The sequence below is a fragment of the Monodelphis domestica genome, chromosome 4 (assembly GCF_027887165.1).
Source record: "Monodelphis domestica isolate mMonDom1 chromosome 4, mMonDom1.pri, whole genome shotgun sequence".
In the NCBI taxonomy this organism is placed as follows: domain Eukaryota; kingdom Metazoa; phylum Chordata; class Mammalia; order Didelphimorphia; family Didelphidae; genus Monodelphis; species Monodelphis domestica.
Window position 1 is genome coordinate 332,545,490 of NC_077230.1, and position 27,781 is coordinate 332,573,270.

General features: G+C 38.0%; 2 protein-coding genes across 5 annotated transcripts in view; one reads left to right on the forward strand and one right to left on the reverse strand.

Annotated features, from left to right (window-relative positions):
* Positions 1–27,781, reverse strand: part of ANKRD42 (ankyrin repeat domain 42) — a 175,765-nt gene that overhangs the window by 20,571 nt on the left and 127,413 nt on the right. The window contains exon 13 of one of the 2 annotated variants that reach the window (XM_056794905.1): positions 21,107–21,367. The exons of the other annotated variant lie outside the window; for it this stretch is intronic. The gene's annotated coding sequence lies outside the window, so the exon portion shown is untranslated. Of the gene's footprint in view, positions 1–21,106; positions 21,368–27,781 lie in introns of those variants that run through there. 2 annotated transcript variants of the gene reach the window in all.
* On the forward strand, positions 4,862–27,694 carry CCDC90B (coiled-coil domain containing 90B). Of its 3 annotated transcripts, XM_056794908.1 has the most exons (10): positions 4,891–5,027; positions 5,119–5,423; positions 11,585–11,704; positions 12,300–12,403; positions 20,020–20,121; positions 20,779–20,820; positions 20,911–20,982; positions 21,065–21,118; positions 25,589–25,703; positions 26,826–27,694. In XM_056794908.1, exons 2-10 carry the CDS (start codon positions 5,303–5,305, stop codon positions 26,879–26,881), a joined length of 786 nt encoding a protein of 261 aa, XP_056650886.1. In that variant the 5' UTR covers positions 4,891–5,027; positions 5,119–5,302; the 3' UTR covers positions 26,882–27,694. The 3 variants fall into 3 exon arrangements, with proteins under 3 accessions (XP_001377058.1, XP_056650886.1, XP_056650887.1); XM_001377021.5 differs by having other exon boundaries at positions 4,862–5,423; XM_056794909.1 differs by lacking the exon at positions 12,300–12,403 and having other exon boundaries at positions 4,898–5,423.

Here is a 27,781-nt window from a genome sequence, read left to right on the forward strand (position 1 = left end):
ATACTAAAATATACTATTTCCCCAATACAAAGTTACCTAGCTGCCCTCTACAGGTGAGTAAAGCACCCATTGTTTTCTTCTGATAAAGAAACCAATTCTTTTTATTCCACTATTCTTAATTTCAATAAGCTGGGCCACCACATCCAGAACATTTTGCCTTCCCACATTCTCATAGTCCAGCAACAAGTATGGAAACCACCACCCACTAGGCAACAACCTTCTTATGCAAATGGTTTGAGAAAAAGAGCCTATGTGCTCTGGATAGATCCTAAAGCCAAGTCATTTTTTTCCCTTAATTCTCTCCCTCCTTCCCTTCCCTCCCCTCTCACTGAGATGGTAAGCAACCTGATGTAGATTTTATAGATGCCATCATGTAAAACATTTTTCCATATTAGTCCTTTTGTGAAAGAAAACCTGAACAAAAAAAAAAGGAAAGTGAAATATAGTATGCTTTGCTCTGGATTCAAACTCTATCAGCTCTATTTATTTATTTTTATTAAAACCCTTACCTTCCATCTTGGAATCAATACTGTATATTGGTTCCAATGCAGAAGAGTAGGAAGGGCTAGGCAATGGGGGTTAAGTGACTTGCCCAGGGTCACCCAGCTAGAAAGTGTCTGAATCCAGATTTGAACCCAAGACCTCCCATCTCAAGGCCCAGCTCTCAATCCACTGAGCAACCTAGCTGCTCTCCCCCGCCTCCCCCCATCAGCTCTTTCTCTGGAGCCTGTGAAGACTGAATTTAGCTATCTCCTGATTGTAACAATGAAGGTACTTAGGTCTTCCTTTATAGTGAAGCTAGAATTGTAAGCTACAATCTATTTTTAGATTTTAACTACAAAAAGGTGTTAAGTAACTACAAAAGGTGAATTAATCACAAAAAGGTGTTAAGTAACTACAAAAGGTGAACTTAACAAAAGAGGTGTTAAGTAAGCCAAAAAGAATAATCTAACCAAAGAAGGTGAGAACTAAAGAATGGGCAGTCCTGCAGAAAAGCCTCTGCTATGATTGGTAGATATGAAAATTTAGGGGAGGTAACACAAGAGAAAAAGGTCTTTAAATAGAGGAAAAAAAGACTGAAGAGGACAGACACTCAGTCACCTGGGATTGGAGTGAAGGATCAGTCACACGGAGCTGAAGGGAAGATGAACATTCGGAGATTCGTTGGGACATTTGGGCACTGACTCGGAGAAGCGACCTGAATACAGACACCCAGACTTCTTTTAGACTGTTATCGTTGATGAGTGAAAAGCTGACTTAGTGACCCCCACCTTTCTGTAGGTGTGAAGCCTCCAGGAAAGGCCCAACTTCTTGAGACTCTCTTCCCCTATCTGGGGCTTAGAAATTCTAACTGATATCAGAAGAATCCAGAGTTTCTTTCTCTCTCTCTCTTTCTCTCATTCCTTAATATCTTCCTTCTATTGTAAATAACCTACCATAAATTCCATTTACTTTAGCAATTCATTTTGGGATTTAGAAATCAAATCCCTCATGACCACCTAATTAATATATTCAAAGTCTCAACCACAATTTAAATTTAATAAGCCCTATGGCATTTTTCAACATGATTCCTTTGGAATTGTCTTGGTTCCTTTATTTTGCTGAGAATAGCTAAGTCACTCATGGTTGTTCATCATACAATATCATGGATGATGTCTTTTAACTCATACATGAATTAGATTTAAGTGAAGCAGAGTTGCCCAGTCTTTGGCCTCACTTTCTTTTCCAGAGTCATCAAAGTTCAGTGACAAGATAAAGTCCAGATGACTATAGATGGTTCAGCATAAAGTGGATGACTTGGGTGCCTTTGTCACCTAACCAAACTCTAAGCACTCCACAACACCTTCTTCTGTTGCCTTCTTGGCCATTGAAACAGATTGTTCTTATCCCCCAGGGGAAGTCCTCACATGCTTGGGAAAGGCATCCCCATAACTCATCCACAGGATGGAGGCTTGTCGGTTAACCTCAAACTGGCTCAGCACCTGCCAAGATGGTTTTACTGGGATCAGACCACTGCTCAGGCTACAGCTTCTTGGAGCCACACAGGTAAGAGCTGGGTGGCAGGTGGAAAACAAAGACAGAAAGTCCTGAAAAGGGCTTGGCAAGTCTTCGCACCAGTTATCAGTCTTCCCTGAACACCCTGTAACCCCTGAGAATGACTAACAACAAAAGAACTCACAAAATCCAGGTTTCTGCTTATACCTCTTCCCTCTGCTCAAATCTAGGGTTTTTGAGGTCTGTGAAGATATTATTTTTAATATTATAATAACTGTATTTCAGTATAATTGGTTTCTTTTGTAATCCTATGTATTTTGTTTCATACATTTAAAAACAATTTTGAGGAACCCATAGTCTTTGCCAAACTTCCTACCAAAGGAGTCCATGACACAAAACAGGTTAAGAATCCATGGCTTAAACAGTATGTTTGGGAGACACTAACACATCACAGCCCATCTATAAGTGGGTAGGAGAGTCTTAGGATAATTTTGGCATACATGGCATTTGTTTGGAAAACACTAACACTTCACAGCCCATCTATAACTGGTCAGTGTAATAGGTGTGAGATTCTACCCAAGAGTTGACCCAGAGACAGGAGGTCCTGAGTTAAATCTGGCCTCTGATACATCCTAGCTTTGTGACCCTGGGCAAGTCACTTAATCCCCACTACCTAGCCCTTACCACTCTTCTGCCTTAGAACCAATGCACAGTATTGATCCTAAGATGGAAGGTAAAGGTCTAAAAAAAATTTTTCCCAGTTTGTTTCCCTTCTAATTTTGATTACATTGATTTTGTTTATACAAAACCTTTTTAATTTAATGTAATAAAAAGTATTCATTTTATATCTTATAATACTCTCTATTCTTGTTTGATCATAAATTCTTCCCTTCTCAAAACCTCTGATAAATAAACTGTTCTATGTCCCCTAATTTATTTATGGTCTCACTTTTTATCTCTAAATCATATGCCCATTTTGATCTTATCTTAGTGTAGAGTGTATTTGCCTACACTAGTGTTGGCTAACATTTTTGAGTTTGAGTGCTGAGAGGGCAAATTTAGGCTGTTTGTGAGCCTCCTACATTATCAAAGAGAGTGGATGGAGGAAGTGCTCACTTTGGGTGTCTGGACAGAGGGGCAGGCATGCAAAATATGTCCTCAAGTGCTGGGAAGAGGAGGAACAAAGCCGCTCCTTGCGTGCCGGCTGGGCAGACGTGCCAATACTTCACCAATGACTTGTCCAGGGTCGCACAGCTAGGAAGAGTCTGAGGCCAGATTTGAACCTAGGACCTTCTGTCTCTGAGCCTCGCTTTCAATCTACTGAGTCACCTAGCTGCCCCCTTTACAGTTATTTGAAGTGGAATTTCTCTTCCTAATGCTTGCTGTAGAACTTTGTTGGTAATATAGTTATTTTAATAAAATGCTTTATTTTTATAAAAAAACATAAGTGTATATGAATAAACATGCTATACTACATTTTCTTTCAGATACCAACTCCTGTGTAAAACCTAATTGTTTGGATTCTCAGGTCAAAAGGCAGCTAGAAAGGCAGAATGCAGAACCTAGAGTTGGGAAGTTACTGCTCTGTCATGTTTAACTCTTCGTGACCCCATTTGAGGTTTTCTTGGCAAAGATACTGAGGTCATTTGCCATTTTTTTTCTTTCTCCAGTTCAATTTACAGATTTTAAATGATGCAAACAGGATTAAATTACTTGCCCAGGATCACACAGCTAATAAATATCTGAGGCTGAAAGGTCTTCACTCTATCCACTGAGCGGCCTAGGGAAGACTTGAGTTCAAATTTACTTTCAAACACATACTAGCTATGTGAACTTTGCCTCAATTTCCTCATTTATAAAGAGGGAATCATATTAGTACCTAGCTTCCCAGGGTTATCAGGATAAAAAGAAACATACATAAGGCACTTTGCAAACCTTGAAGAACCATATAAACACTAGAAATGATGACAACTGCCTGACAGGTAGAGCAACCATCTCTATTTACAGACACTGTTTAGTGCTGGGCAGCACATTTTAGGAACCACATTGATAAGAGAAATGGAAAGGGTCCAGAGGAAGACCACCAGCAAGATGGTGCCACATGAAGGCCAGCCCAACAGCTGAGGATGCTCAGCCTGAAGAAGAGAAGGGGATTATGACTTGTTTTGGAGTCTTTGAAGGGCCAAGCACTTAGAAGAGAGGTTGCCTTGATCCCTATAACCTCTGAAGGCACAAAGAGGGACACAGGTGGGAATGGGGACAGGAAAGCAAACTGAGGCTTGTGGGAAAGGAAACACTTCCTCCCGGGAGCTGACCTGCAGGGAAGGAGCTGCATGGGAAGCAGCAGGGACCCTATTCTGAAGGTCTACAAAAACCCAGATAGTTATTGGTTGGATACTTACTGGGTAGATTTTTGTTCTCTTACAGATTAGAAAAGCGTTTCTGATTCTGTGAAATCCAGGACGTCTCAAGTTTTGATGAAACAAGATATCATGAAGCTCAGGTCCTTTGTAAATGTTATCTGATTTGACAAATGAATGTGTTGGATACTTTATAAGCATTATCTTATTTGATGCCCACAGCAATACTGAAAGGTAAGGGCTGTTATTATACCACTTTACATAGGAGAAAACTGAGGTAAGCAAGTTAGTGACTGGCTAATGATCACACAGCTAGTAAGTGTTTTTAAGGCTTAATTTGAAGTCAGACCTTCCTTACTCCAAGCCTACTGCTCCATCCACTGAACTAAGAACGTTCCTGCTAGACCTTAGGGTCTGGCCTCCACAACACCAGGGGGCAGCAGAAACACAACACCGCTGGCGGAAAGAATCTATGGATTGCATTTCCGAGTCTCCACCTCCCGCGATGCATCACGGCCAAGTTCAGACTACGTTTCCCAGAAGCCCGTATGGGTCATGAAGAGGAAGAACTAGCATCTAGGCGAAAGATATAGACAAGTAACTGTCCGGAAGGGCAAGTCTTTCCTCTGAGGAGATCCCTGCTACCTTAGGGGCGGCTGGCAGCACGCACAGGTCAGGAGAGCGGGAATGGGCAGGGCAGGGGCAGGGAAAAGAGGAGCAAACGTGCCATTCAATGAAGCGGGCAAATTTCGCTTGGATTCAGGTCACGTATTCCTAGGACCTTGCTGCAACGGCCCAACGTCATTTCCTCTGGTGGCTTATAACCGATCGAAGACTACATTTCCCAGAAGGCTATGCGGGCAACGCAACTACGCTTCCCAGAAGCCCTTGCGTGACCGACTTAGCCTTTGAGGCCCTCTTTTCACCGGAAGCTAACTGTAGAAGATATGCGAGGCGGTTGGGTTTGTCAGCTTCTTCACCTCCGCGTTAAGGGGGTACACTCTGGAACCTTTACCCTTCACGGGAGGCCCATTGGCGGAACAGACAGTTCATTAATCCAATGGAGAGGTGAGAGGAACCTCCCTGCCCCCTTCTAGCTGTCCTCGTCTGGTTATATTCGCACAGTGTTAGTGAGCCATTTACAAATGAGAGAGCCATTGCTCCCCCCGAAAACCTTTTCGGCTGCCGTCCTCCTTCGGGCGTCGCTCCCGTCCCTCCCTTTTCGAACCTCCTCGGGATCTGTTTCCCAGTGTCACCTCCGCTGAGCTCTGGGATTGAGGAGGGAGTTTGACTGGGAACAAACTAGCATGAAGCGTAGCAGGTCATCCTCCCTAACCTGCATATTTTGTAGGTGAGGTTAAGTGACTGGTGCAGAATGGAAGGCTGAACCTGGAGCCTCATAGGTAGTGTGTTTATTAGAAGGCTGAATCCCCACCAAGTCTTTTGACTTCTGGGCTTGTTTCCCCATTGTCGACTGGAGATAGTAACACCTGGGTTTTTATAAATAAGAGTTGTTTTTATTGTAAAATGTCCCATAGGTTACCAGAATTGAAATTGTGCTCACTATAAGGAAAACCGACTTAACAAATAGTACGCTCCTTGACCTAGAATGGACTGCCTTAAGGAATGAGTTCCTTTCTCATTACCAAAATTAAGTCTGGACTCTGCCCAGATCCATTAAACTGTGTTCTCCTTGAGAGCTAGGTTGGGGGTTTTGTTTTTTTGTTGGGTTTTTTTGGTCGTTTCCTGGTTCGTTTTATTTTTTGCCTTTCCAGTGCACAATGCCTGGTACATAGTAAGCACCTAATAAAAGTGTAATGACCTGACCTGATGGTTTCTGTTAAGTCATAAATTAGACCAGAGTCAACTGTGACTCAAATGGTTAAGAGCACTGGGCCTATAGTCAAGAAATCAAGACATGATCTTTGATCCTCTCATAATTCTAATCATCCTCCTTTTGATATGTTCTAGTTTGTCAACATATAAGACTTGGCACATAAAAGTAAACATGATAAGAAATCAAAAGAGCAGGGTACACCAAGACAGTCACCTCACTCAGTCTTCACATTATATCTAATTCAGCCTTAGATACTTCCTAGCCTTGAGACCCTGGGCAAGTCACTTCATCTGTGATTGCCTGACAAAAAGATCCACTGGAAAAGGAAAAGGAAAAAAACACATCAGTATCCTTTCTAGGAAACTGCCATGGATGGCTATGGTCCTGGAATAACAACAACACAGATTACACCAAATGTCAGTTGAGGTTCTTTTTCAATTCTAAGATACATAAAATTGTGTGTGTGTGTGTGTGTGTGTGTGTGTGTGTGTGTGTGTGTGTGTGTACATATATATGTGAGAGAGAGAAATAGCCTAACAGTTGCTAGATGAATCTATTCATCTGGCACAGATGAATAAGTAATTTGACTGGCTGAGGATCTATTGGGAAATCAGTAAAATTAAGGCAACAAGACATAGGATAGAGTGCTAGATTTGAAGTCAAGAAAACTTAAGTGCAAATCCTACCTAAGACAGTGCTCTGTGACCCTGAGAAAGCAAGGTGACAGCTTCCATTTCCTCAGTAAAATAGGAAGAATAGTACTTTCTTCTCAAGGTTGTAGAGATCAAGTGATATGGCATATAAAAGTACTTGCAACCTTTAAAGAGCTATGAAGATGTGCCAACAATAAAAAATTGTTATACCATTCAGTTACAAGGGAAAGCCTTTATGAAGGCTGAAACTTTTTAACAGGGTCTTAATGCAGAAATAAGATTTGGATAGGTAATAACAAGTAGAGGCCATCCTAGCAAGGAGAAATTCCATGAACTAAGGTGTAGAAGTGATGGAGAAACACAAATGTAGGTAAATTTGACTAGAACAAGGCTTGGGCCAGATTGTGGAGGGTCTTAATGCAACTTATAAGTTTGAATTTTACTGCAGTTGGCAAACCATGGCATTTTAAATGTATAGTTTTTAGCTAAAATGCATTTAAAAATAGTTTAAGGACTCAATGAACCACAACTTGGAATAATAACTGAGAGAAATATTCCCTTCAGCATTTATTAGTCTTGATAGGTGGGGAGACAAAGACAAAGAAGTGCTTTGCTTTTGAGCTCTGCTAGTGAGGATACCATCTAAAATTTAAAAGACAGAATATTGAGACAGTTAGGTATAGCATGGTAGATAGAGAGCCAGGCCTGAACTCAAGAAGACCTGGATTGAAATCTGGCCTCAGACACTTCTTAGTTGAACAAACCTGGGCAAGTCACTTAGCCCCTATTGCCTAGTCTTTACCAAATATCAGTTCTAAGACAGAAGGCAAGGATTTAAAAAAAAAAAAGAAAAGGATATTCCTAGAGCAGAGGTCCTTAACTTGGGGTGCATGAGCCTCTTTTTTTAAAAAGTATTTTGATGATTAAAAACCTGTTTTTATGTATTTTACTTCATGTATTTGAAAATTGTTATTCTGAGGAATCCATAGCTTCACCAGACTTCCAAAGGGATACATGAAATAAAAGTGTTGGCCCCTGTCCCAGAGCATTTTATGGGAGTTATGAGATAGGGATAAAACTCAAAGAAGGCTAAATGAAGATATGGATTTGAAAAAGCATTAATAATCAGATAACATGCTGCACAATAATTATAAAAGATAAAGCTCATATTGCGATAGGATACCAACCAGGCATTCATTTTTGGTTTTTTTTTGGTGTTGTTGTTGTTGTTTTTTAAGCCCTTATCTTCTGTCTTGGAGTCAATACTGTGTATTGGCTCCAAGGCAGAAGAGTGGTAAGGGCTAGGCAATGGGGGTTAAGTGACTTGCCCAGGGTCACCCAGCTGGGAAGTGTCTGAGGCCAGATTTGAACCCAGGACCTCCCATCTCTAGGCCTGGCTCTTAATCCATTGAGCCACCCATCTGCCCCCCCCCCCCCAATCAGGCATTCATACTAACATTGTCTTGACCTCTGAGACTTTATTCCAATGTATACCTAACCAGTAGTCTCCTCTACAAGACAATCAATGATGGAGAAACCTTCTGGGGGGAAGCCTTTACACTTTTGTATGGCTGTAATGATTAGGAGGCTTTTATGTATTGTGAGCCAAAATCTACTTTTTTCTACCCCTTAACTTCTTCCCTCTGGGGCCAAGGTGAACAAGTATAATCTCTTAGGGATCACAGCCCTTCAATTACCTACAGACTTATTTAGGTTGCCCCTACAGCTTCTGTGATCTATATAGCTCTATATAGATATATATCTATATAGATCTATATATTTGAACCACTCATAATCCTGATCCCTCTCCTTTTGATGTGTTCCAGTTTGTCAGCATCTAAGACATGGTACATAAAAATAAGCATGATATCCTGTATGAAGTCTAAAAAGAACAGGGTACACTCAAGACAGCCACCTCAGGGGGCAGTAGGGTAGCTCAGTGGATTGAGAGTCAGGCCTAGAGATGGAGATCCTAGGTTCAAATCTGGCCTCAGATACTTCCTAGCTGTGTGACCCTGGACAAGTCACTTAATCCCCATTGCCTATCCCTTACCACTCTTCTGCCTTTGAACCAATACACACTTTTGATTCTAAGATGGAAGGTATGGACTTCAAAAAAAAAAAGACAATCACCTCACTCAGTTTTCACATTATATCTAATAACAGCCTAAACTGCATTAAATGTTTTAGCTTCTCTGCCAAGCTGTTGACATACTGACCAAAATTTCATTCAGCAGACATTTATTAAGTGCCTGCTTTATGCCAGGCCCTGTGCCAAACCCTTGTGGATACAAAGGAAGGCAAAAACCAATCCCTTCTCTCAATGAACTCAGAATGTAATGGGAAAAACATGTGAACAGCTGTGTACAAACAAGATTTAGAAAGGACAGATTCATGGGTAATGTCAGAGGGAAAGGCTTTTTGCATAAGGTGGACTTGATCTGAGACTTGAAAGAAGCCAGGGAAGCTAGAAGGTGGAGATGAGGAAGAAGGAGAGCATTGCATTAATTGGTGGAGCAGAGAGAGACCTAGTGAAAACATTTGTATAGGGAGATGCTAGTGTCAATGTTAACACAGAATGTACTCAGAGACAATAAAGTATAAGAAAATTGGAAAGCTAGGAAAGAGCCCATTATGAAGGACTTTGAAAGCCAAGCAGAATTTTGTGTTTGGTCCTGCAGGTAATAGTCACTTGAGTTTATTGGTGACAGCTATGAGGCACAATGGATAGTGCACTAGGCATGGAATCAAGAGTTCATGAGTTCAGATCTGGCCTCAGACACTTACTATGAAACCCTAGGCAAGTCACTTAGCCTGTTGGGCTCAGCTCATCTGTAAAATGAACTGGAGAACAACAACGAAGCAACACTTAGTTAATCCCATAATAGTGAAGTTGATTTTAGTATGCATAAATGTAAATATCATATTTTTTTGGTATCTAAATTCTGTTAGCCATTGTATTACATACTGTTTCTCTTTGTGTCATGTGCACATTTGACCACATGATAGAAAACATGTAATCTATTTCCAGCATTCTTGGAAAGCCTGCTTTCTACCTATCCAAATCCTGTCAGTCCTTTGTGCCTAGCTCAGGACCCATCTCTTTTACAATCACTTCTTTCTCAGTACTATTGATGAATATATACTCTGAACCACACCTAAATAATCTAATGAATCTGTTATTTCATCAATGAGAATGTTCCCTGCATTGATACAGATGACAGTCAATACAGGCCTACCTATCTTGTGTCATTACTTACTTTGTCATGATATACCACAAGCATAACAATATGACATACATTGTCCATCAATAATTATCTCTTACTATCTCCTTATGCCCCATCTTCTTTTCACAGATAACATTTCTTTAGTTCTTCACAGTTCCTACCATTACTATGTATAACATATTTTTAATTTATCTGAGACTAATGTTTTAGCACTGAAAATATAACACAGCCAGAATAATATTGATATTAAAAACATTTTAGAAGAATTTAGAAGTTGTTAAAGGAGCTACATGATTTCCCAAAAACAGTATAGTCTGCTCCTGTTTAATTATGTGCCCGACTCTTTGTCCTTGAATATAGTGTCTGTCTGAATGAACTTTTTATGTTGTCCATTTACCTGCATGTCATAATCTGGATAACGGGCCTTCTTTATCCACTTAATTATTTCTCTTTGGGTAGTTAGGACAAACTTGAGAGTTGCAAGATCTTTGGGGGAAGGTTATAAATCATCTTAGTATTTGATGCAACCAGCACAATGTCATTCACAAACAGGACTATTTGAAGGATCTCACTGTCTATAAGACATTTCTTCTCCTATTTGGATTTCTGTGCTTTTTCTTTTCTAAAACACTAACAAATGTCTTTTGTCAAACGTATATCTTTCTGATTTATGCCTTGTCTAAAATTTTAATCAGAAGTTTGCTCAATAAACTTATAACTTTCAAAAAGTCTTAAGTAATTTTATTTTGATGTATACATGAGAGGTATCTTTAAGGCAAGGTGTCTTTTTCCTTTCTAAATTCAGATTTTTAAAAATAATCAACAAATAATAAGCACAGTGGGATTTTATAGTCTTTAATCAATTTGCAGTAGCTGATATTCCATCTATGTTTTCTTTAGTTTCTTTCTCCACTCCAAGCATATTGAGGAAAGTAGTGTTTAAATCTAAGGTTTAAGCCATGCTTTCCTCAGTGGTGAGGAGTTGTTAAAAATCTTTGCAGTTTTTCTCCATTTTTCTTGTTTATCATCCTCCCATTTTCATTTTTAAGTGCCCTCATTTTGACATTGCTTAGTTGTCCAATATTTTTTTAAAACTAACTTCATCTTCCACTGCCTTTTCTCTGTTTTATATGATGCTGCTTATGATCTTCTAAATTGTTTTCCAACATTTTATAAATAAGTTTATAATCTAAAGAGGTATACTCTTTAGTTTCCATAGCTCTCCTATTGGTAAGTCAAGTTTTTGCTGAGTAAGCCACTATTTAGGCTCTTTTCTTCCTTGTACAAATGATTTACATTAAACTTATGGATAACATATGTGTCAGAGACTGAATTTGAATCTAGATCTGCCTGATTCTGAAGCCAAGTCTTGTGCACTACACACTGTATGCTTGTACTGTCTTTCACTGTTGATTGGATATAAGGTAGCAAGACAGACAATAATAAAAAACCTTGATTTGATTAACCTTGATTACTCAATTTCATAAAAACAACCTGACCCTTACTTTTCAGGTTTCCTGACCACTAGTTCCAAGAAAGGTTATGACATGAGGAGTATAGACATAACTCCGTTGGAGCAAAGGAAGTTAACTTTTGATAGCCATGCATTGGTTCAAGACTTGGAAAAAGAAGGTGAGCAACCTATTATTGAGTACATATTTCAAAGATGAAATAGCATTATAATGCTACAGTAATCCATTATCTCATCACATTGATTATGATTTAGACTGCGTTATACTTTGCAGAAAGTGATGGTGTGAGACCTATTGCTGGGACTGTTTCCCAAAGAGATCAGGGAAAAAGGAAAAAGAATATATGTTCCAAAATATTTATACCATCTCTATGTGTTGGCAAAGAACTGGAAATCAAGGGGATGTCCATCAATTGAGGAATGGCTGGATAAAATATGGTATATAATTATGATGGAATATTATTGTGCCATAAGAAACAATGAACAGGTTAATTTTTTTAAAACTTGGGAAGGTCTACTTGGAGTAATGAAGAATGAAATGAGTAGAACCAAGAGGACAATATATTCCTTTAGAGTATTAGTATTTGAAGAATAGACTTGTCTTTTTGTCAAATGATACCTTCTATGGTGCAGGGAGGGGAGAGAGAGGTATTGCATTAAGTAATTAAAAAGAAAAATGTTATTGTGTGGCAGAAAGTTCTATTCTGATAAGGATTTACAACTTTAAAAATATTAATGCCTGTTCCCTGCCCACAGGATTTGAAAAAGCAAAAGCAGAAACAATTGTGTCAGCATTAACAGTTCTTTCAAATGTCAGCCTCGACACAATCTATAAAGAGATGGTCACTCGAACTCAACAGGTAATTAGTTATATGTTATTATTTCAAGTGCGCAAAAAGCAAAAGTATAACATCTGCTGCACCTTACCTTGCTTTTGAGTCTGTTTCCAAGAAGGCCTAAGGTAAAAAAGTTCCTCTTGCTAGAAATCCCATATTAATCATGTGTAGATGGTTAGGGCAATAAAACAGATTTATGGATATTTCATTTTTAGAGCCAAAGTTCTAACATGATTAGAACAGTGGTTCTTAAATTTCAGAAGTGGTTCAGATGATATAGAAATTTCTCTGTAGATGAAAACTGTATTTTGAACTGAAATATTAGAAATCATGTAATAGCCAGATCACCCTCCTTTTACATGTGACAGTGGCTTGCTAATGTCAGCTGGTATTATTATAATGACCAAGCCTAGTCTCCAGAAATGAGTGACAAAATCTACTCTTTCCTGTTTTTGTGATTGTGGGTCCAATTTGGTTAATATAATAGTTGATTTTGTTCAACTATTTTTTTTCTCTTTGATTCTTTGTTAAAAGGGATAGCTTGCTAATAAAATTCTACCTTTTTTGGCCTGCAACTCCTAACCCTTTTCTTCATCCCATGACTTCCAATACCTCCATGACTCAGTTCTTACCCAAGCTGTCACTCCTGCACTGTTAACATTCTCTCTCCTCTCCCATCTTGAATCCTTAATGAACCAGTTCACCTCTACACTGTCCTCATTTTCTTGAGTCCCTGGCCCCCTTATGTTACCAGTCTTGCCTTTTCTAGTCCCAGCACTGGTTTACTCCCACAACCATCCACTACTTTTACTCATGTGCTGCACAATGAAGGTGGAGAAAATCGTAAAACTATGCTTAGTCCACTACAAATTTATTATGTCAACTGTTCTCTTATAATGACAGGCCATTCCTTTTTTCACTGATCAATTCACTATCCCACTTCCCCCAGCAACTCTTCCAAACCTTTCCATCCCTCCTCAAAGCTCCCATGGTTGTTCCTCCTCCTACCCTCTCAGCTAAGAACTTTGCCTCACATTTCATTTCATGTCACTTATTCATTCTATCACTATCACCTTCATCAGTAGTGAAGATGGATCACTTGGTCCGGCCATCTCTGCTGCTATCATCCTGTATCTCTCCTTCATGACTAAACTGAAAAAGGTGCCTACAGTCAGATCCTTTCTCTCTTTGAAGCCTGGCTTCTGACAAGCATTCAAATGAATCTTCTTTCTCCAAAGTCAGTAATAGTCTCTTGCCAGATCTACAAACATTTCTCCATTCTTATCTTTCTTAACTGCTCTGCAACCTTTGACTATTGGTCACCCTCTTCTTGATATTCTTTTCTCTAGCATTTTATGGCATTCTTCCCTTGGTTCTCATCTTAACCTATCTGATGGCTCCTCTCTTTTGTTGATTCTTCATCTAGGTTGTGCCTGTGACCCCCTAGGCTCTGCCCAGGGTCTTCTCTTCTCCCTCTTTATTTGGTGACCTCAGCTGCCATGGATTTAATTATCATCAGTATGCAGATAATTCTCAGATCTACTTGTCCTGCCTAAAACCTACCCCATTCTCTGGTCTTGCATCACTAACTGCATGTTAGATCTGTAACTGAATACTAGGTAGACATCTTAAACCAGTAGCGTTAAACTGAAATAGAAATGGATTCCTGAAGGCTGAATATTAACTTAGAAAATCACAAATTCATATTACATTGTATTTTTATTTTATTCAACATTTTAATTTTGTTCCTGCCACACAGTTTTTGAGGACTGCAAATTTGACATGTTCAACATTGAACTAATTCAATTTTTACTTAACCAGGTTCACACAGCTAAGAAGAATGAAAATTTCTTTTCTTTTAAAGCCCTCCCATTCTTACTGGCATCCCTATTACTATTAAGAATACCACCATCCTCCCAGTTTACCTAGGCCTCATCCTTTTTTTCTGTGATGCTTTAGTTTGTTTTTCTCCAATTACATGTAAAAAACAATTTTTAACTCTTTTTAGTTCCAAATTTTCTCACCCTTCTTCCTCCCTAAGAGGGCAGGCAACCTGATATATAGATTTTACATGTATAGTCATGTAAAACATTTTTCCATTTTAGTCATTTTGTAGAAGAGAACTCAAACAAAAAAAAATGAAGAAAATGAAATATAGTATGCTTTGGTCTACAATCAGACTCCATCAGTTCTTTCTCTGGAGGTAAATGGCATTTTTCACCTTGAGTTCTTTGGGATTGTCTTGGATATTGCTGTTACTGTGTACAATGTTCTCCCAGTTCTTATTATTCCACTTTGTAACAGTTCATGTAAGTCTTTCTAGGTTTTTCTGAACTCATCCTGCTTGTCATTTCTTATAGCATAATAGTATTCCATTACAGTTATAAGCTACAACTTGTCTGACATTCCTCAGTTAATGGGTATCTCTTCAATTTCCAGTTCTTTGCTACCACAAAAAGAGCTGCCCTAAATCGTTTTGTACAAATAGGTTCTTTTCTGGTTTTTGTTTATTTGTTTTTTTAATCTTTTGGATAAAGGCCTAGTAGTAGTATTGCTGGGTCAAAAGCATTCTCTTATCTTAATTGTTAGCTCTCCATATCCAATTAGCTGCCAAGTAAGTCCTATTGATTCTTTCTTTGTAAATTTATTTTTTTAACCCTTTCTTTCTGTCTCAGTATCAGTTCTAAGACAGAATAACCACAGTAGGCAATTGAGGTGAAGTGACTCGTCCAGGGTGAAACTAAACCTGGCACTCTATTCACTGTGTTACCTAGCTCCCCCATGTAACTTACTTTCTATATATTGTCACCACCCTGTTTCCATCTCTGATCACCTGCACTGTTGTCAGTAGCCTCCTGATGGGTCCCGCTTTCTCAAGTCTCTCTATTCCAGTCAATTTTCCATTCATCTGTGTTGTTTATCTTCCTCACTGGCAGGTTCTGACTATATCTCAATCTCTGCTTCCTAATAAAATTCAGTGACTCTCTGGTTCCTTCAGAAGAGATGTTTTCCTATTAGCTAAAATTTTCTGCCTGCTTTTCATGAATTCTTTTTTTATTCATTGGTTTGTTAGTCACATTAAATTTCCCAGTATTTCACCCCCTCTTGCCCCTTCCCACACCATAAAATGTATCACCCAACCAAAAAATATGTATATGTAAATTATGTCTTTCCTGTTTCTCTTTATCAGTTCTTTCTCTGAAGATAAACATTCATAAGTGTTAATTCTGTAGTTGTATATAATGTTTTCTTGGTTCTATTCATTTTGCTCTTCATAATTTCAAGTAGTATTTTCCAAGATTAAAATTAACCTGCTCATCATTTCCCTATCTGCTTTTCATAGAATTTTAGACTTGAAAAGAAGCTGAGAGATCTAGTTCAAATTTCTAGAGACTAATGGTAAATGGCATACACATCTGGCATCTTTACTTAAGTTTAGTCAGTAAGTATTTATCATAACAAATGCCCATTAATAGATCCAAATTAAAATAGGCATTTGGCCTAGTGGCAGTAAATTTTATATGGGTTCATTAGCTAAACTAATCAGTGAACAACTGATGGTGTCATTTATGGCATAATGATTTGTACTGTTAGCCAATGAGTTAATTTGCTCTGACTCGTGCTATATAATAGTTTCTTAAGAATAGAATCTGTCTTCATTTGTAGTTATAAGTCAGAGATTCTTTTTAAATGGATCCTTCCCTCCCCAGAACAGTAATACATTTCAGAAATAGGAAAATGTTATTCTCATGCTGTAGAACAGTGAAAGCAAACCTATAGCACAGGTGCAAAAATGGCATGCAGAGCATTCTCTGTGAGTATGTACTGTCCATCCCTTCCCCCCCCCCCCCAAGTTCCTTACTAGAAAGGCAGAGAGACTTGAGCGGAGCTACTTCCCTCCCCCTCTCCACCCTGCCTCTCTGCCCAGCAGCCCAATAGGAGCACACAGGGGGATAAGATGGGTGGCTCACAGGCAGCAGAACTAGAGAGGAGCAAAGCACTTGGGCCACTCCCCTCCCCCTCCCTATACTTGCTGAGGATATTCCTCACTTTACCCACTGCTCTGCCCAGCAGTCTAATGGGAGTGCTTCCTCCCTCCCCTCTGAGTTACTGGTAGGGTGTGGCACAGCAGTCAGGGGATGGGGGTCGGGGCTGGCACTGTCTTTAAAAGGTTCACCATCACTGCTATAGAATGTAGTTTCAAATTAAGTGACATTTTAGTACTTTCATGAATGGGATGCCATCCCTTTGGAGATTTTTATTTTACTTTTAAGGGTAAACAGACTTAGAATTGAAAGCATTTTCCAGCCCTTAAATTTAAGTTGCTTTTAAATTTAAAAACATATTATTTTAGTTTAATGATTTTTTTTCCCACAACTTTCCACTGCATGAGAAATGGTGATATAATGGAAATAGCACTGATCTTTCACTAAAGAAAGACATAAAGGTTTAAATCCTCCTTTATATCACCTGTGTGATTAAGGACATATCTACCTCTAAACTTCAGTTTAGTCATTTATAAAATGAAGATGACACTGTACCCACCTCACAGAAAACTCATGAGGATCAATAAGGAACTAAGGTAATTTTCCTGGGAGGAAGAAAAGGCGGGCTCAACAGAGACATGATATCTACCTTCAAGTATTTGAAGGGCTAGTATATGGGAAAGATTTAGTGTTGTTATGATTTGCTTCAGAGACTAGAACTAGGAGGAAGAATGGGTAGAAGTTGCAAAAAGATAGATTTAAGTTTTATATATAATGAGAATTTCCTATGAGCAACCCAGAAGTAGGCCCTCCTTCACTACAGACCTTCCTTCAGGCAAGGTCTGTATGGCTATGTGTTTTATATCGTTGAGGCTCTTGTTCAAATACTGGTTGGAATAGGAAACCTCTGAGGGCCATTTAAGCTATTAGAGACTAAAATCAAATGAGATAATAATCACTAAAATTTAGCTCCTCTATAGTCTTGAGAAGCTTTGGAGGAACTACGAGGAGCTATTGCTGTCTTCAAGAAACTTAATCTAAAATTATTAGATTACAACACCCTCGTGACTTAAACAGCTTTGTAAAGAACTCACAGATAGGCCAACACTCAAATATTTGTTAAATGAATGAAAATTCCTTTAATCTACAATATGCAAGAGACTACACTAAGAGAAGGCTATTTCTGACGTTTAACAGTATTGCAGTGTAGGCACAATTTGAATCTTTAAGTGGTTTAGTTTTCCTTTCCCCCTTCTCACAACTCCATGAGGAAGAAATACCTCTTGGGATTAAAATGAGCAGTCCAAATCCAAAATCGTCAGACATGCTTTATGGTTACTCTCTAAAAATGTTAACTTATCAGATATGAAGTAGCTCCATTAGGATTGCTTGGTCCCCTGAGAAAAGGAATAGCCTAATAAAGCAATCACAAAATATTACTGTCCTGACCATAAACAGTGATCATAACATTTTTCAAAAAGGATTAGGGTTGCTGATAATTGCTTTCCTTTGTGTTTGTTGAATGAAATGACAAATAGTTCCTTTATACTGAGGATATGTAAAAATATATACTAGCAGAATCCTATAACTGCCTTTTTTCAGAGCTAGATCACCACAACCTATTTTTCCTTTCATTAAGAAAAATGAGAATATTTTTATAGGAGGCTACCAGACTGTTGAATTTTAAGAAAGTTGAATAATGGGAAAATGGTAGCAAATGGGAAAATGAGCAAAGCTTCCTTAAACCGCTTTTATATTTTAAACTATTATCTTTTCAGCTACTCTTTATAACTAGTATCACTAGCTGGGTGAAGCCTTAGATATACTATGTGACTTCCTTGAAAGTGGATTTGGAACCACCTTTTAAAGTATGTCCTCTCCAATACAAAGCTTAGTATAAGGTTGCCTAATAAAGGACCTATAAATTATCCTGCTGAAATGATGCCCAAGGTATTTAGGCAAAACAGACTCCAGCCAGTTTTGTTAAGCTCCAATGTGGTACCTTGGGATTTCCTATTACATAATAACTCATATCTGTAATACATTTAAGTGCTTAACCTCACAACACTGTGAAAAGTAGGAAGTATAAGTATTATTATCCTTTTTTTATAGATAACGAAACTTCGTCTCAGAGACTTTTTGACTTATCTGTGATCCCCCAGCAGATGTCTTGAGTCAGGATTTAGCTCCAGGGCTTCTGAATCCAAGTCTAAGGCTCTTTACATTAGACTTTTATTGCTATACTCTCTTACAATAGAATTGTATTTACAGCTAAAGTGAATTTCAAATTTTTTCTTCTGTACTCTTAATAAAACCTAGCCATTTTCCTGATTCCTAGAAAATATTCTTATCCATCATTATTTCCTAAATATACAACAATTTTCATGTTTGTTACTGTTCTTCAAACTAGCAAAGCAACATTATGATTTTAATATGTGTTAATTCATTGTCTTAATTCCCATGAATACATAAGGGCTAGTATTTCTTAATTTAATGTATAAATAATGTATGTGAATCTTAAAAACTGCTCAGACTGTACCTTAGAAGATTTGGTTTAACTATTCCCTTATTGTAAAACAATGGAGATACTTGGTCTAAAAAGAATCAGGAATGGATTGTGAACTTGGAAATTACTCCACCCTAACTCATACCTTATAGTAAAGCTAGAATGTTAAGTCTATTTTTAGATCTAATACAAAAGGGTGTTAAGTACCTGTAAAGGTTAAATTAATCACAAAAAGGTCAAGTAACTTACAAAAGGCAAGCTTAACAAAGAGGTGTGAAGTACTCAGAAGATATAATATAACCAAAGAAGGTGAGAACTAAGAATGGGCAGTCCTGAAAAAAAAGCGTCTACTGTGATTGGTAGACGTGAAAATTTAGGGGAGGTGACAAAAGAGAAAATTCTCTTTAAAAGGAGGCTAAGGAACAGTTCAGTTTCAGTTTGAGTTCGGAGTTGAATTGAACTCAGTTCAGGAGATTCAGTGGAGGACTGGAGCTTGCTTGGAGATGGTCTTGTGGTGAATGATAAGACTGACTCCCTCTCCCTTAGGAGGCCCTTTGGCCTAGGCCTTTAACTACTGCTTGGCTGAGCTCTCACTCTCTCGTGCTCTGTCTCTCTCTGTCTCTCTGTCTCTCTGCCTCTCTCCCCCCCCCCCCCACCCCCTTCCCTTAATTCCTTCTCTCTTTATTAATTAAAATCTCCATAAATCCCCAGCTGACTTGGGTATTTTCATATTTGGGAATTTCCCATGGCAACCACTTATTTAGATTTTAAGTCAAAACACTAAAATGATCCTTACAGTTTTGGCATTTACATGTATAATGGTTAAATTGGGATTTTGACTAAATAAGAGAGTTATAAAAAGTCAGGAAGTTCATGACTTTATAATCCTTTTCCCATGTCACTTTCTGTCCCTTCCCCACTTTATAGGAACCAATCGCAGTCTTTCAATTTGCCTAGCACTGCCTGGGGGAGGCAGTGGCCTTTGGAGTTGTCACCCACTCTAGAAAGTGGCTTGTGAACTCTTATACTTAGTAACTGGTAAGGTACTAAGTAGGGATACTTAAGTTTTTGATTGATTAACTTAAAAGTTGCTGATTGATAGACAAATGAAAGTTTGATTCACTCTTCACAAATGTATTATTTCTTAGGAAATTACTGTCCAGCAATTAATGTCACATTTGGACTCAATCCGGAAAGATATGGTCATCCTAGAGAAAAGTGAATTTGCAAATCTAAGAGCAGAGAATGCGGTAATATAAACTTTTAAAATTATGAATACGTTATACCAAATACATATCACAGAATTTGCTATTTTAAAATATTTTAACAAAAGATGATATATTTGCTTTACAATTATTAAAAATTTTACAAGAATACTTTATAGCAATACCTGGACCTTTATGTTTAAATCATAGTCATCAGTACATATGGATGGATGGGTCTATATTTGTAGTTTCTCCTACCCTGTGTACTTTTTTTTTACTTAACCAGTACTGGAAAAAAATTCAGCAAGATCCTATTTCAAATTCATTTGAATTTTATGGCTAATGGGACATTTTCGTTTTCCATTAATTTTCTCTGTCCCCCCCAAACAGAAAAAATAGTTGATTTTGCTTACCAGATTGAAAAATTCATTTCAAATAAGAGATAGTCCAAGTTCTTTTTTAAAAGAAATTCACAATAATTTAAACTGATTACAGTGTTTAGATGTAAATCTAACTGGGGATCTAAGAATAAGCTTGTCTTCACAGAAGTTCTATTGTTTTTGTTTTAATGTCAGGATGGATCTGTTGTAGAAACCCACAGATTCCACAAATTTTAGTAATCTTATGTTTCAGAATTTCTAGGTCATTTGGAAGATGGTCTTTTGATTAACACTAATGTTCAATGGTCCCTTTTATACCTAGAAAATGAAAGTTGAATTAGAACAAGTTAAACAACTACTTCTGGTAAGAAAAACATTTTCTTTTTGCCATATGAGAACATTTCAAAAACAAACAAGATGTCATTTTAAAATATACTTTTCATTTTCTTTACAGCATGAAAGTGGTCGAATCAGAGCAAATAATAAATTGGATATTAATCTGGAGAGGAGCAGAGTGACAGACCTGGTAATATCCATTTAAGATTCTTTTTCATTACTTACTGTTTCATTTCTTTAGTTTTTAAACACTTTCTTCCTAAATTTTTCAGTTCAATGAAATAGAAAAGAAAGTTTTGGAAGCAACCACTGAATTTAACAAAAAGGTATGTTAGGATTTGTTTCTTTATTATGGTACAGTTTTCTGGATCTGTTACTTATTTGTTGTTGCTTTCTGGGGTTAGAGTTTTTATAGGCTTAACATTCTAGAAACATTTTTTCTTCTTACCTGCCAGCATATTTCTACATAAGTTTTACTTCAAGGCTTGAGTAAAACATTTATTGTGGTTTTTCTTTTAACTTTATTTTCAATTTAAATTCCCATTCCTCTTCTGCTTTCACCTACATTGAAAAGGCTAAAAAAAAAAACCTATTATAACTCTGCATAGCTACACAAAACAAATTTCCACATTAGCCATATTCAGTGGTTGGGGGGAGAAAGCAAGAAAAAGAAATAGAAGAAAATAAGAACTGATAAACTCAAAAGTAGATTGAAGCTTATTTTTTTCTATCAGTTCTTTGTCTTGAGTGGATAGTATGTTTCATCATGAGCACTTCAAAACTGAGATTGGTTATAGTATTGTTCAGAGTTCCCAGGTCCTTCGAAGTTGGTTTTCTTTGCACTATTACTGTTATTATATAAATCATTCTCTAGGTTCTGCTCACTCATTTTTCATCAGTGCATATAAGTCCTACCAGGCATCTCTGAAACTGTTCCCTTCATCATTTCCTATAATCATTTTTGAGTATTCTATGTATATCCACACATTCATATAACATTTATTATTCATTCTTTCCATCTACCACCTCTTATTGAAACATGGCTTTTCCTGACCATGCTTTCCAGTACTGGCTGGACCTTCACTCATTCTCCTCAGTTCACTTGTGAGGTGGAAAAGTTGGAATACTGCTTGTTTTCCATTGGCACTTCCAGTTTTCTCCCCCTTTCTTCATCACTCATTTAACCTCTCTTCCTTTGAGTTTCTTGTTATTGATATCTACCACTCAGCCAAAATCCTGGTAGCTATTGTCTACAGACTCCCAGGCCATTTCCTTCCTGAATGACTTTGATATCTGGCTCAGTTTTTGTCTCCTTCCCAATTCCTGCCCTCATACTAAGTGATCTCAGCATACATATTGACTCTCCCTCAAATACCCTAATCATTCCTCAATTTACTCACCTTCCAGATTCACAAAAATGGTCATATCCTTGATCTTATCATCACCCACTCCATGTTCAAGAGTTCTGAAATCCCTTTATCCAACTGTAATCAATTGGCTTTTTACATCTCCCTCTACCTTCCCTTGCATAACCCTAACTCTTAATTTTTACCCTGATCTCCAGTCCACCAGCTACCCTACACTAGCCACTGCCTCCTCTTCTCCCAGCTTGACTCCTTGGTGAACCAATTCAACTCTACAATGTCCACTTATGTTGACAATTAAAAGTCTGTCAGATCACTCCTAGCATTTCTTACCTTTGCTCCTATACGTGTGCTGCTGAATGAAGGTGGAGAAAATTATGCAACTTAATTCAGTCCTCTACAAATTTATGTTGCACAGCCTCAACTAGGCCCTAGTGCTGTTGGGCAAACCTATTATATCTCCCTTACCAACTTACTCTCCAAAGTTAATCATAGGGTCATTGAGGTGGCTCAGTGGATAGAGAACCAGACCTAGAGAAAGGAGACCCTGGGTTCAAGTGTGGCCTTAGACACTTCGTAGGTTTGTGATCCTGGACAAGTTACTTAATCCCCATTACCTAGCTCTTACCTCTTTTCTGTGTTGGAACCAATATATGGCATTGATTATAATTGATGGGAGGTTTAAAAAAGGGGAAAATTACTGATGGTCTCTTAGTTTCCAAATGCAGTGGCCTTTTCTCAGGCTTCATTCTCCTTGACTTTTCTGCAGCTTTGGACACCACTGATGAACCTTTCCTCCTTGATACCCTCTTTCCTATAGGTTTTTGGACACTGCCCTCATCTGATTTTCCCCTATCTCTCTGGCCCCTCCTTTTTGTCTTCTTTCCTAGGCTCTCTTCTCCCTCTTCGTTCCTTCATTTATTCATCTCATCAGCACCCATCTCTATGCTAATGATTCTCAACTCTTCCCATCCTACCCCATCTCTGCTAACCTCTAGTCTCCCATCTCCAGCTGCCTTTCAGACCTCTCAGACTGGGTGTCCAGTAAACACCTTTAATTCATTATGTCCAAATGGAAGTCATTGTTTTTTCCCTTAAAACTTCCCCCTCCCACCTTCTCTATTGCTGTAGAGGCCAACACCATTCTCCTGGTTCCTCACCATCTCTCTCCTCCCATATCTAAGCTGGCACCAAGGCCTGTGGGATCTCTCTCAAATACTCCCCCTTCTCTCCTCAGACACTGCCACCACCTTAGTGCCTTCATCACCTTATGCCTGGACTATTGCCATAGCCTGCTGGTGGATCTGCCTGCCTCAGGACTCTTCCCCACTCCAATCCATCCTCCATTCAGCCACTAAGTCGATTTTCTTTAAGTGCAGGTCCCATCTTATCACACTTCATAAATTCCAATGACTTCCTGTTGCCTCCAGGAATAAATACAAAATGCTCTGTTTAAAGCCCTTCATAACCTAAGCCACCTCCATTAGGCCAGTGACTGACCTCTTGACTATTCCAGAGAAAAGACCTTTTGTCTCTTGGCTCCAGATATTTTCTCTAGCTGTCTCCCATTTCTGAACATTCCTTCCCTCACTCCTATGTACCTCCTTGCTTCCTTTTTAAGTTCCAACTAAAATCCCACCTTTGACAACCCCTCTAATTCCTGTGCCTTTCTTTATTATTTCCTCTTTTCCCCATTCATAGTTTGCTTTATATATATGTATGTATGTATGTATTTGCATGTTGTCTCCCCTGTTAGATTGTAAGCTCATTAAGGGAAGAATCTCTCTTTTGCCTCATTTTGCTAGCCATTGGCACATAGTCAGTGCTTTAAAAATGTTGATTGATTGGTTGGTTAGTTGGTGGAGTTAGCCATTCCTAAATTGATGGATATCCATCATTCTCTAATTCTTTGCTATTACAAAAAAGAGCTGCTGTGAATATTTTTGGATGGATGGATCTCTTTGAACTCACTCTGAACCTTAAGAAATAAAAGCCTTTGTCAGTATTGATGACTCTTAATATTTGCTATTTTTATACTTCTAAGCTATTTTTAGAGTATTTTTATAATTTTTTTCTTTGTTTTGCCTTTGCATTTTCACTCTAGCAAAAAAAAAAAAAAAGACCTGCCTCTTCCTTGTGATTTATCAGGAGAAAACTCTTCTTCTTCTCTTTTGTCACCCAGCTTCTTGATGTATTTAATGAAAAAGATTCACTACTGGTCTGCAAAAAAATTCTTACTGATGGCTCCATCACCAAGGAAATTGTTACTACTTTGTCCTTTTTTCATTCCTCATTTTCCTTGACTTTTAACCCAGTTGATCGCTTAGACTTTTTTTTCCCAGAGTTCATCTGTTTAAGCAGGAAGTTCTTCATAATTAAGCATTGTCCCAAACTAAAATGGACTGCTTCAGGAAGTAGTGAATTTTCCCTCACTGGAGGAAGACACATATAGCTTATACTAGAGTAAAGTTTATGGAGGAAGAAAAGTGAAGAGTGGCATCCTTCAATCTGCATTCAGATTTCATTAGTTCCTTCTATAGCAGTGGATAGTCTATTTCATCATGAGTCCCTTGAAGTTGGCCAGGATCCTTGCATTTCTTTTTTTTCTTTTCTTTTTTAAAAAATCCTTTCTATCTTAAAATTGAGCAGTAAAGGCTAGGCAAATGGGGTTAAGTGACTTGCCCACGTTCATACAACTAGGAAATATCTGAGGTCATATCTGAACCCAGGGCCTCCTGTCTATTTATACTTTTCTTCTCCTTCCAGTCTTTCCTTGTTCACAAATATTTTTGTTTCTGACTACCACCTACCCAAGTTTACCCTCCCTTCTCCCTCTCCCCATTTTTATGAGTTGGATTTTCATACTCCATGATTCCATGCTCAAAACTCAATTTTATGCTCCATGAAGTTAGGTACTGAGTCTTATTTAATCTTTTATCCCTCCTCACACCTTACTCTGTATACATATTCAGTGTGGTGGCATTAGAAGACACACAGCTGCTTAATGGCAGAGCAAGGCTCAAGTTTCATGATTCTCAGTGCAGGGACATCATTGTATCTGCTGGACTCAGAGTGCCTCGAGGCAGGGAAGGGACTGTATTATCTAATCTTTTTTCCCTCAGCATTTAGCAGATATGTTTCTTCTTGTGACTTTTCCCAATAGTTAGCTTTTCCTAAGATGTTTTTTTTCTTTTTTCCTTAAACCCTTAATCTTCTTAGAGTTGATACTTGGTATTGGCTCCAAGGCAGACGAGTGGTTAAGAGCTAGGCAGTTGAGGTTATATGATTTGCCCAGGGTCACACATGTACATTAGCTTTTTTTTTTAAGGTTTTTTTCTGTGTCAAGTAGCTAAAAGAATTGTGGTTTATGGTATAATTTATTTTAAAATAATATAAAGAGACTGAATTAATGAAAACTGTTTTGTATTTCAGGATACTTATGTCAAAGGCATTATTGCAGGGACCAGTAATAAAATTGACATTGAAATTGCTTCACTAAAAACACTAATGGAATCAAACAAACTTGATACAATTCGTTATCTTGCAGGTAAAATTCTTTAAATATCTCTTACCCCTGTGTTGTTTTCTGAAGTTCATCCTTAAATGATCTTGCAATGACTTTATGTGGTTACATCTCCTTTTTTGTTGTTTGAACCCTTTTCAAAAACAAAGTTGCCATTGCTTGCCATTTTTCTCCATTTGACAAGAAAGCCAAGTGTTTGCTGACTAAGATAATTCTAGACTTTTTTGGCCTCCTGTTTATAGCAATATTACATCAGTTAGAAATTATTAGAGTTGTGCTGATGGCCTTTCTTCTATCCATTTCTAATGTTTCAGCAACAATAACATGCCTAAATAGGTCAAGTTTGAATTGTCTTAATTGTATGCTACATCTTTTTCTCATTTTTTATTCTTTTAGCTTTGTATTAATCTCAGTCTTTTTCTAACAAGTCAGTTGTCTGACTATATTTGTAGTTGTCATTGATTCAGCAGAGATTCCCACATCAGCAATTAATTGTTTCCTGTCCATTTAAATGCAATAAGTTTCATCTGTAAATGGCATTTTCAAGGCAAATCAAATTTTCTCCTCTCAACTCATATTGGCTTCTGGTTTTCTTTTAATCTGCCAAAGTATATAATTTTATAATGATGTTATTTAAAATGTTGCTTTCTTATTAAAAAACATTTTTAAACCCTTCCTTCTGTCTCGGAATCAGTACTGTGTATTGGTTCCAAGGCAGAAGAGAGCAGTAAGGGCTACACAGTGGGGATTAAGTGGTTACTTGCCCAGGGTCACACAACTAGGAAGTATTTGAGGCCACATTTGAACCCAGGACCCTGATATCTAGGCCTGGCTCTCAATTCACTGTGCAGCATAGCTGTTCCCTACAGATATATTATACAGGTTCCTAGCTATAATCTAAATGACTGAAGATGAAGAGTCTATGAATGAGGGCCATAGTCAGGCCAGCACTTCCCCCACATGGTCCTTAACATTGCACAAATGAATATATGGACTGTGGACTAGAAGGTCAGTTTTTTGTTTTGTTTTTTACTTCATGGTTATTGCTTCTTGTTTAAATGTAAGATAGAACTTCTTTTGCTGCACCCCTGGAAAAGTAGCCATGACTGCTATACATATTATAGTAATGATTTGGTTTTTTTACAGCAACTGTTTTTTCTTGCCTGGCAATGTCACTGGGATTTTACAGCCTCTGGAAATAACAGCAACTCTTCATTATCACCACCAGCAGGAACAAGGCTTCATTTTCATACATGTGAAGATCTTTGCTTTTGTAGAACACTCTGGGAACCGATTCAGTTTGGCTTGTCTTGGTTCCAGAATAAATCTAGTTGTCTTTATTCTCTGATGCCCAAAAGCTGTTGTTCAGAACTTAATCAAAGTGTAGTAGAAAAATATTTTGCAGTTTATACTTGCAGCTAGTTTACAGGATGTACTTAAGCAGGGCCATGGATTCACTTTGGACTACTCAGTTTTAGCTACATATGAGTAAACTTACTCCCCAAACAAAAGTTCTTGGTATATATTTAATACTCATTTTTCATCATGATCGTATTTGTGGGGTTTTCGGTTTGTTTGTTTTTTTACCATGTGTGAAGTAAATTATTTAGGGGACATTGATCCTGGGTACAGAGTCTAGCCCTGGCATCCTCTGGCATCAGCGTGAACGTCACCAGAGAGGAAAGAGCTGGTGGGATTTAAAAGGTGATCGAGGGAAGGAGAGAGGCTTTTTTTTTTTACTTCTGTTCTTGAATGACTCCCTGGGCTGGCACTTAGCAAGCAGCACCTCAGCATGGAGGGGACCATGCTGGGCTGAAATCTAGGACCTGATCTTACCGTAAGGTAGAAAGACTGAGACCTCTCTCGACCTCTGTCAAACTCTCTCTCTTTACTAATAAATGCTAATAACTCCGGTGCTGAGAGCCTCCAGACCAATTTTTATTTGTTACAACTAATGAAAATTATTTTCATATGTTTATATATTTAAGTAAAATAAAAGATTGTCACCTATTGAATTTTGTCTTAACACCTGAATCTGAAATTTACTCTATGGCCAAAACCAATGATTTTTCATGTACATTCTAATTTGATATGTGTGTGTA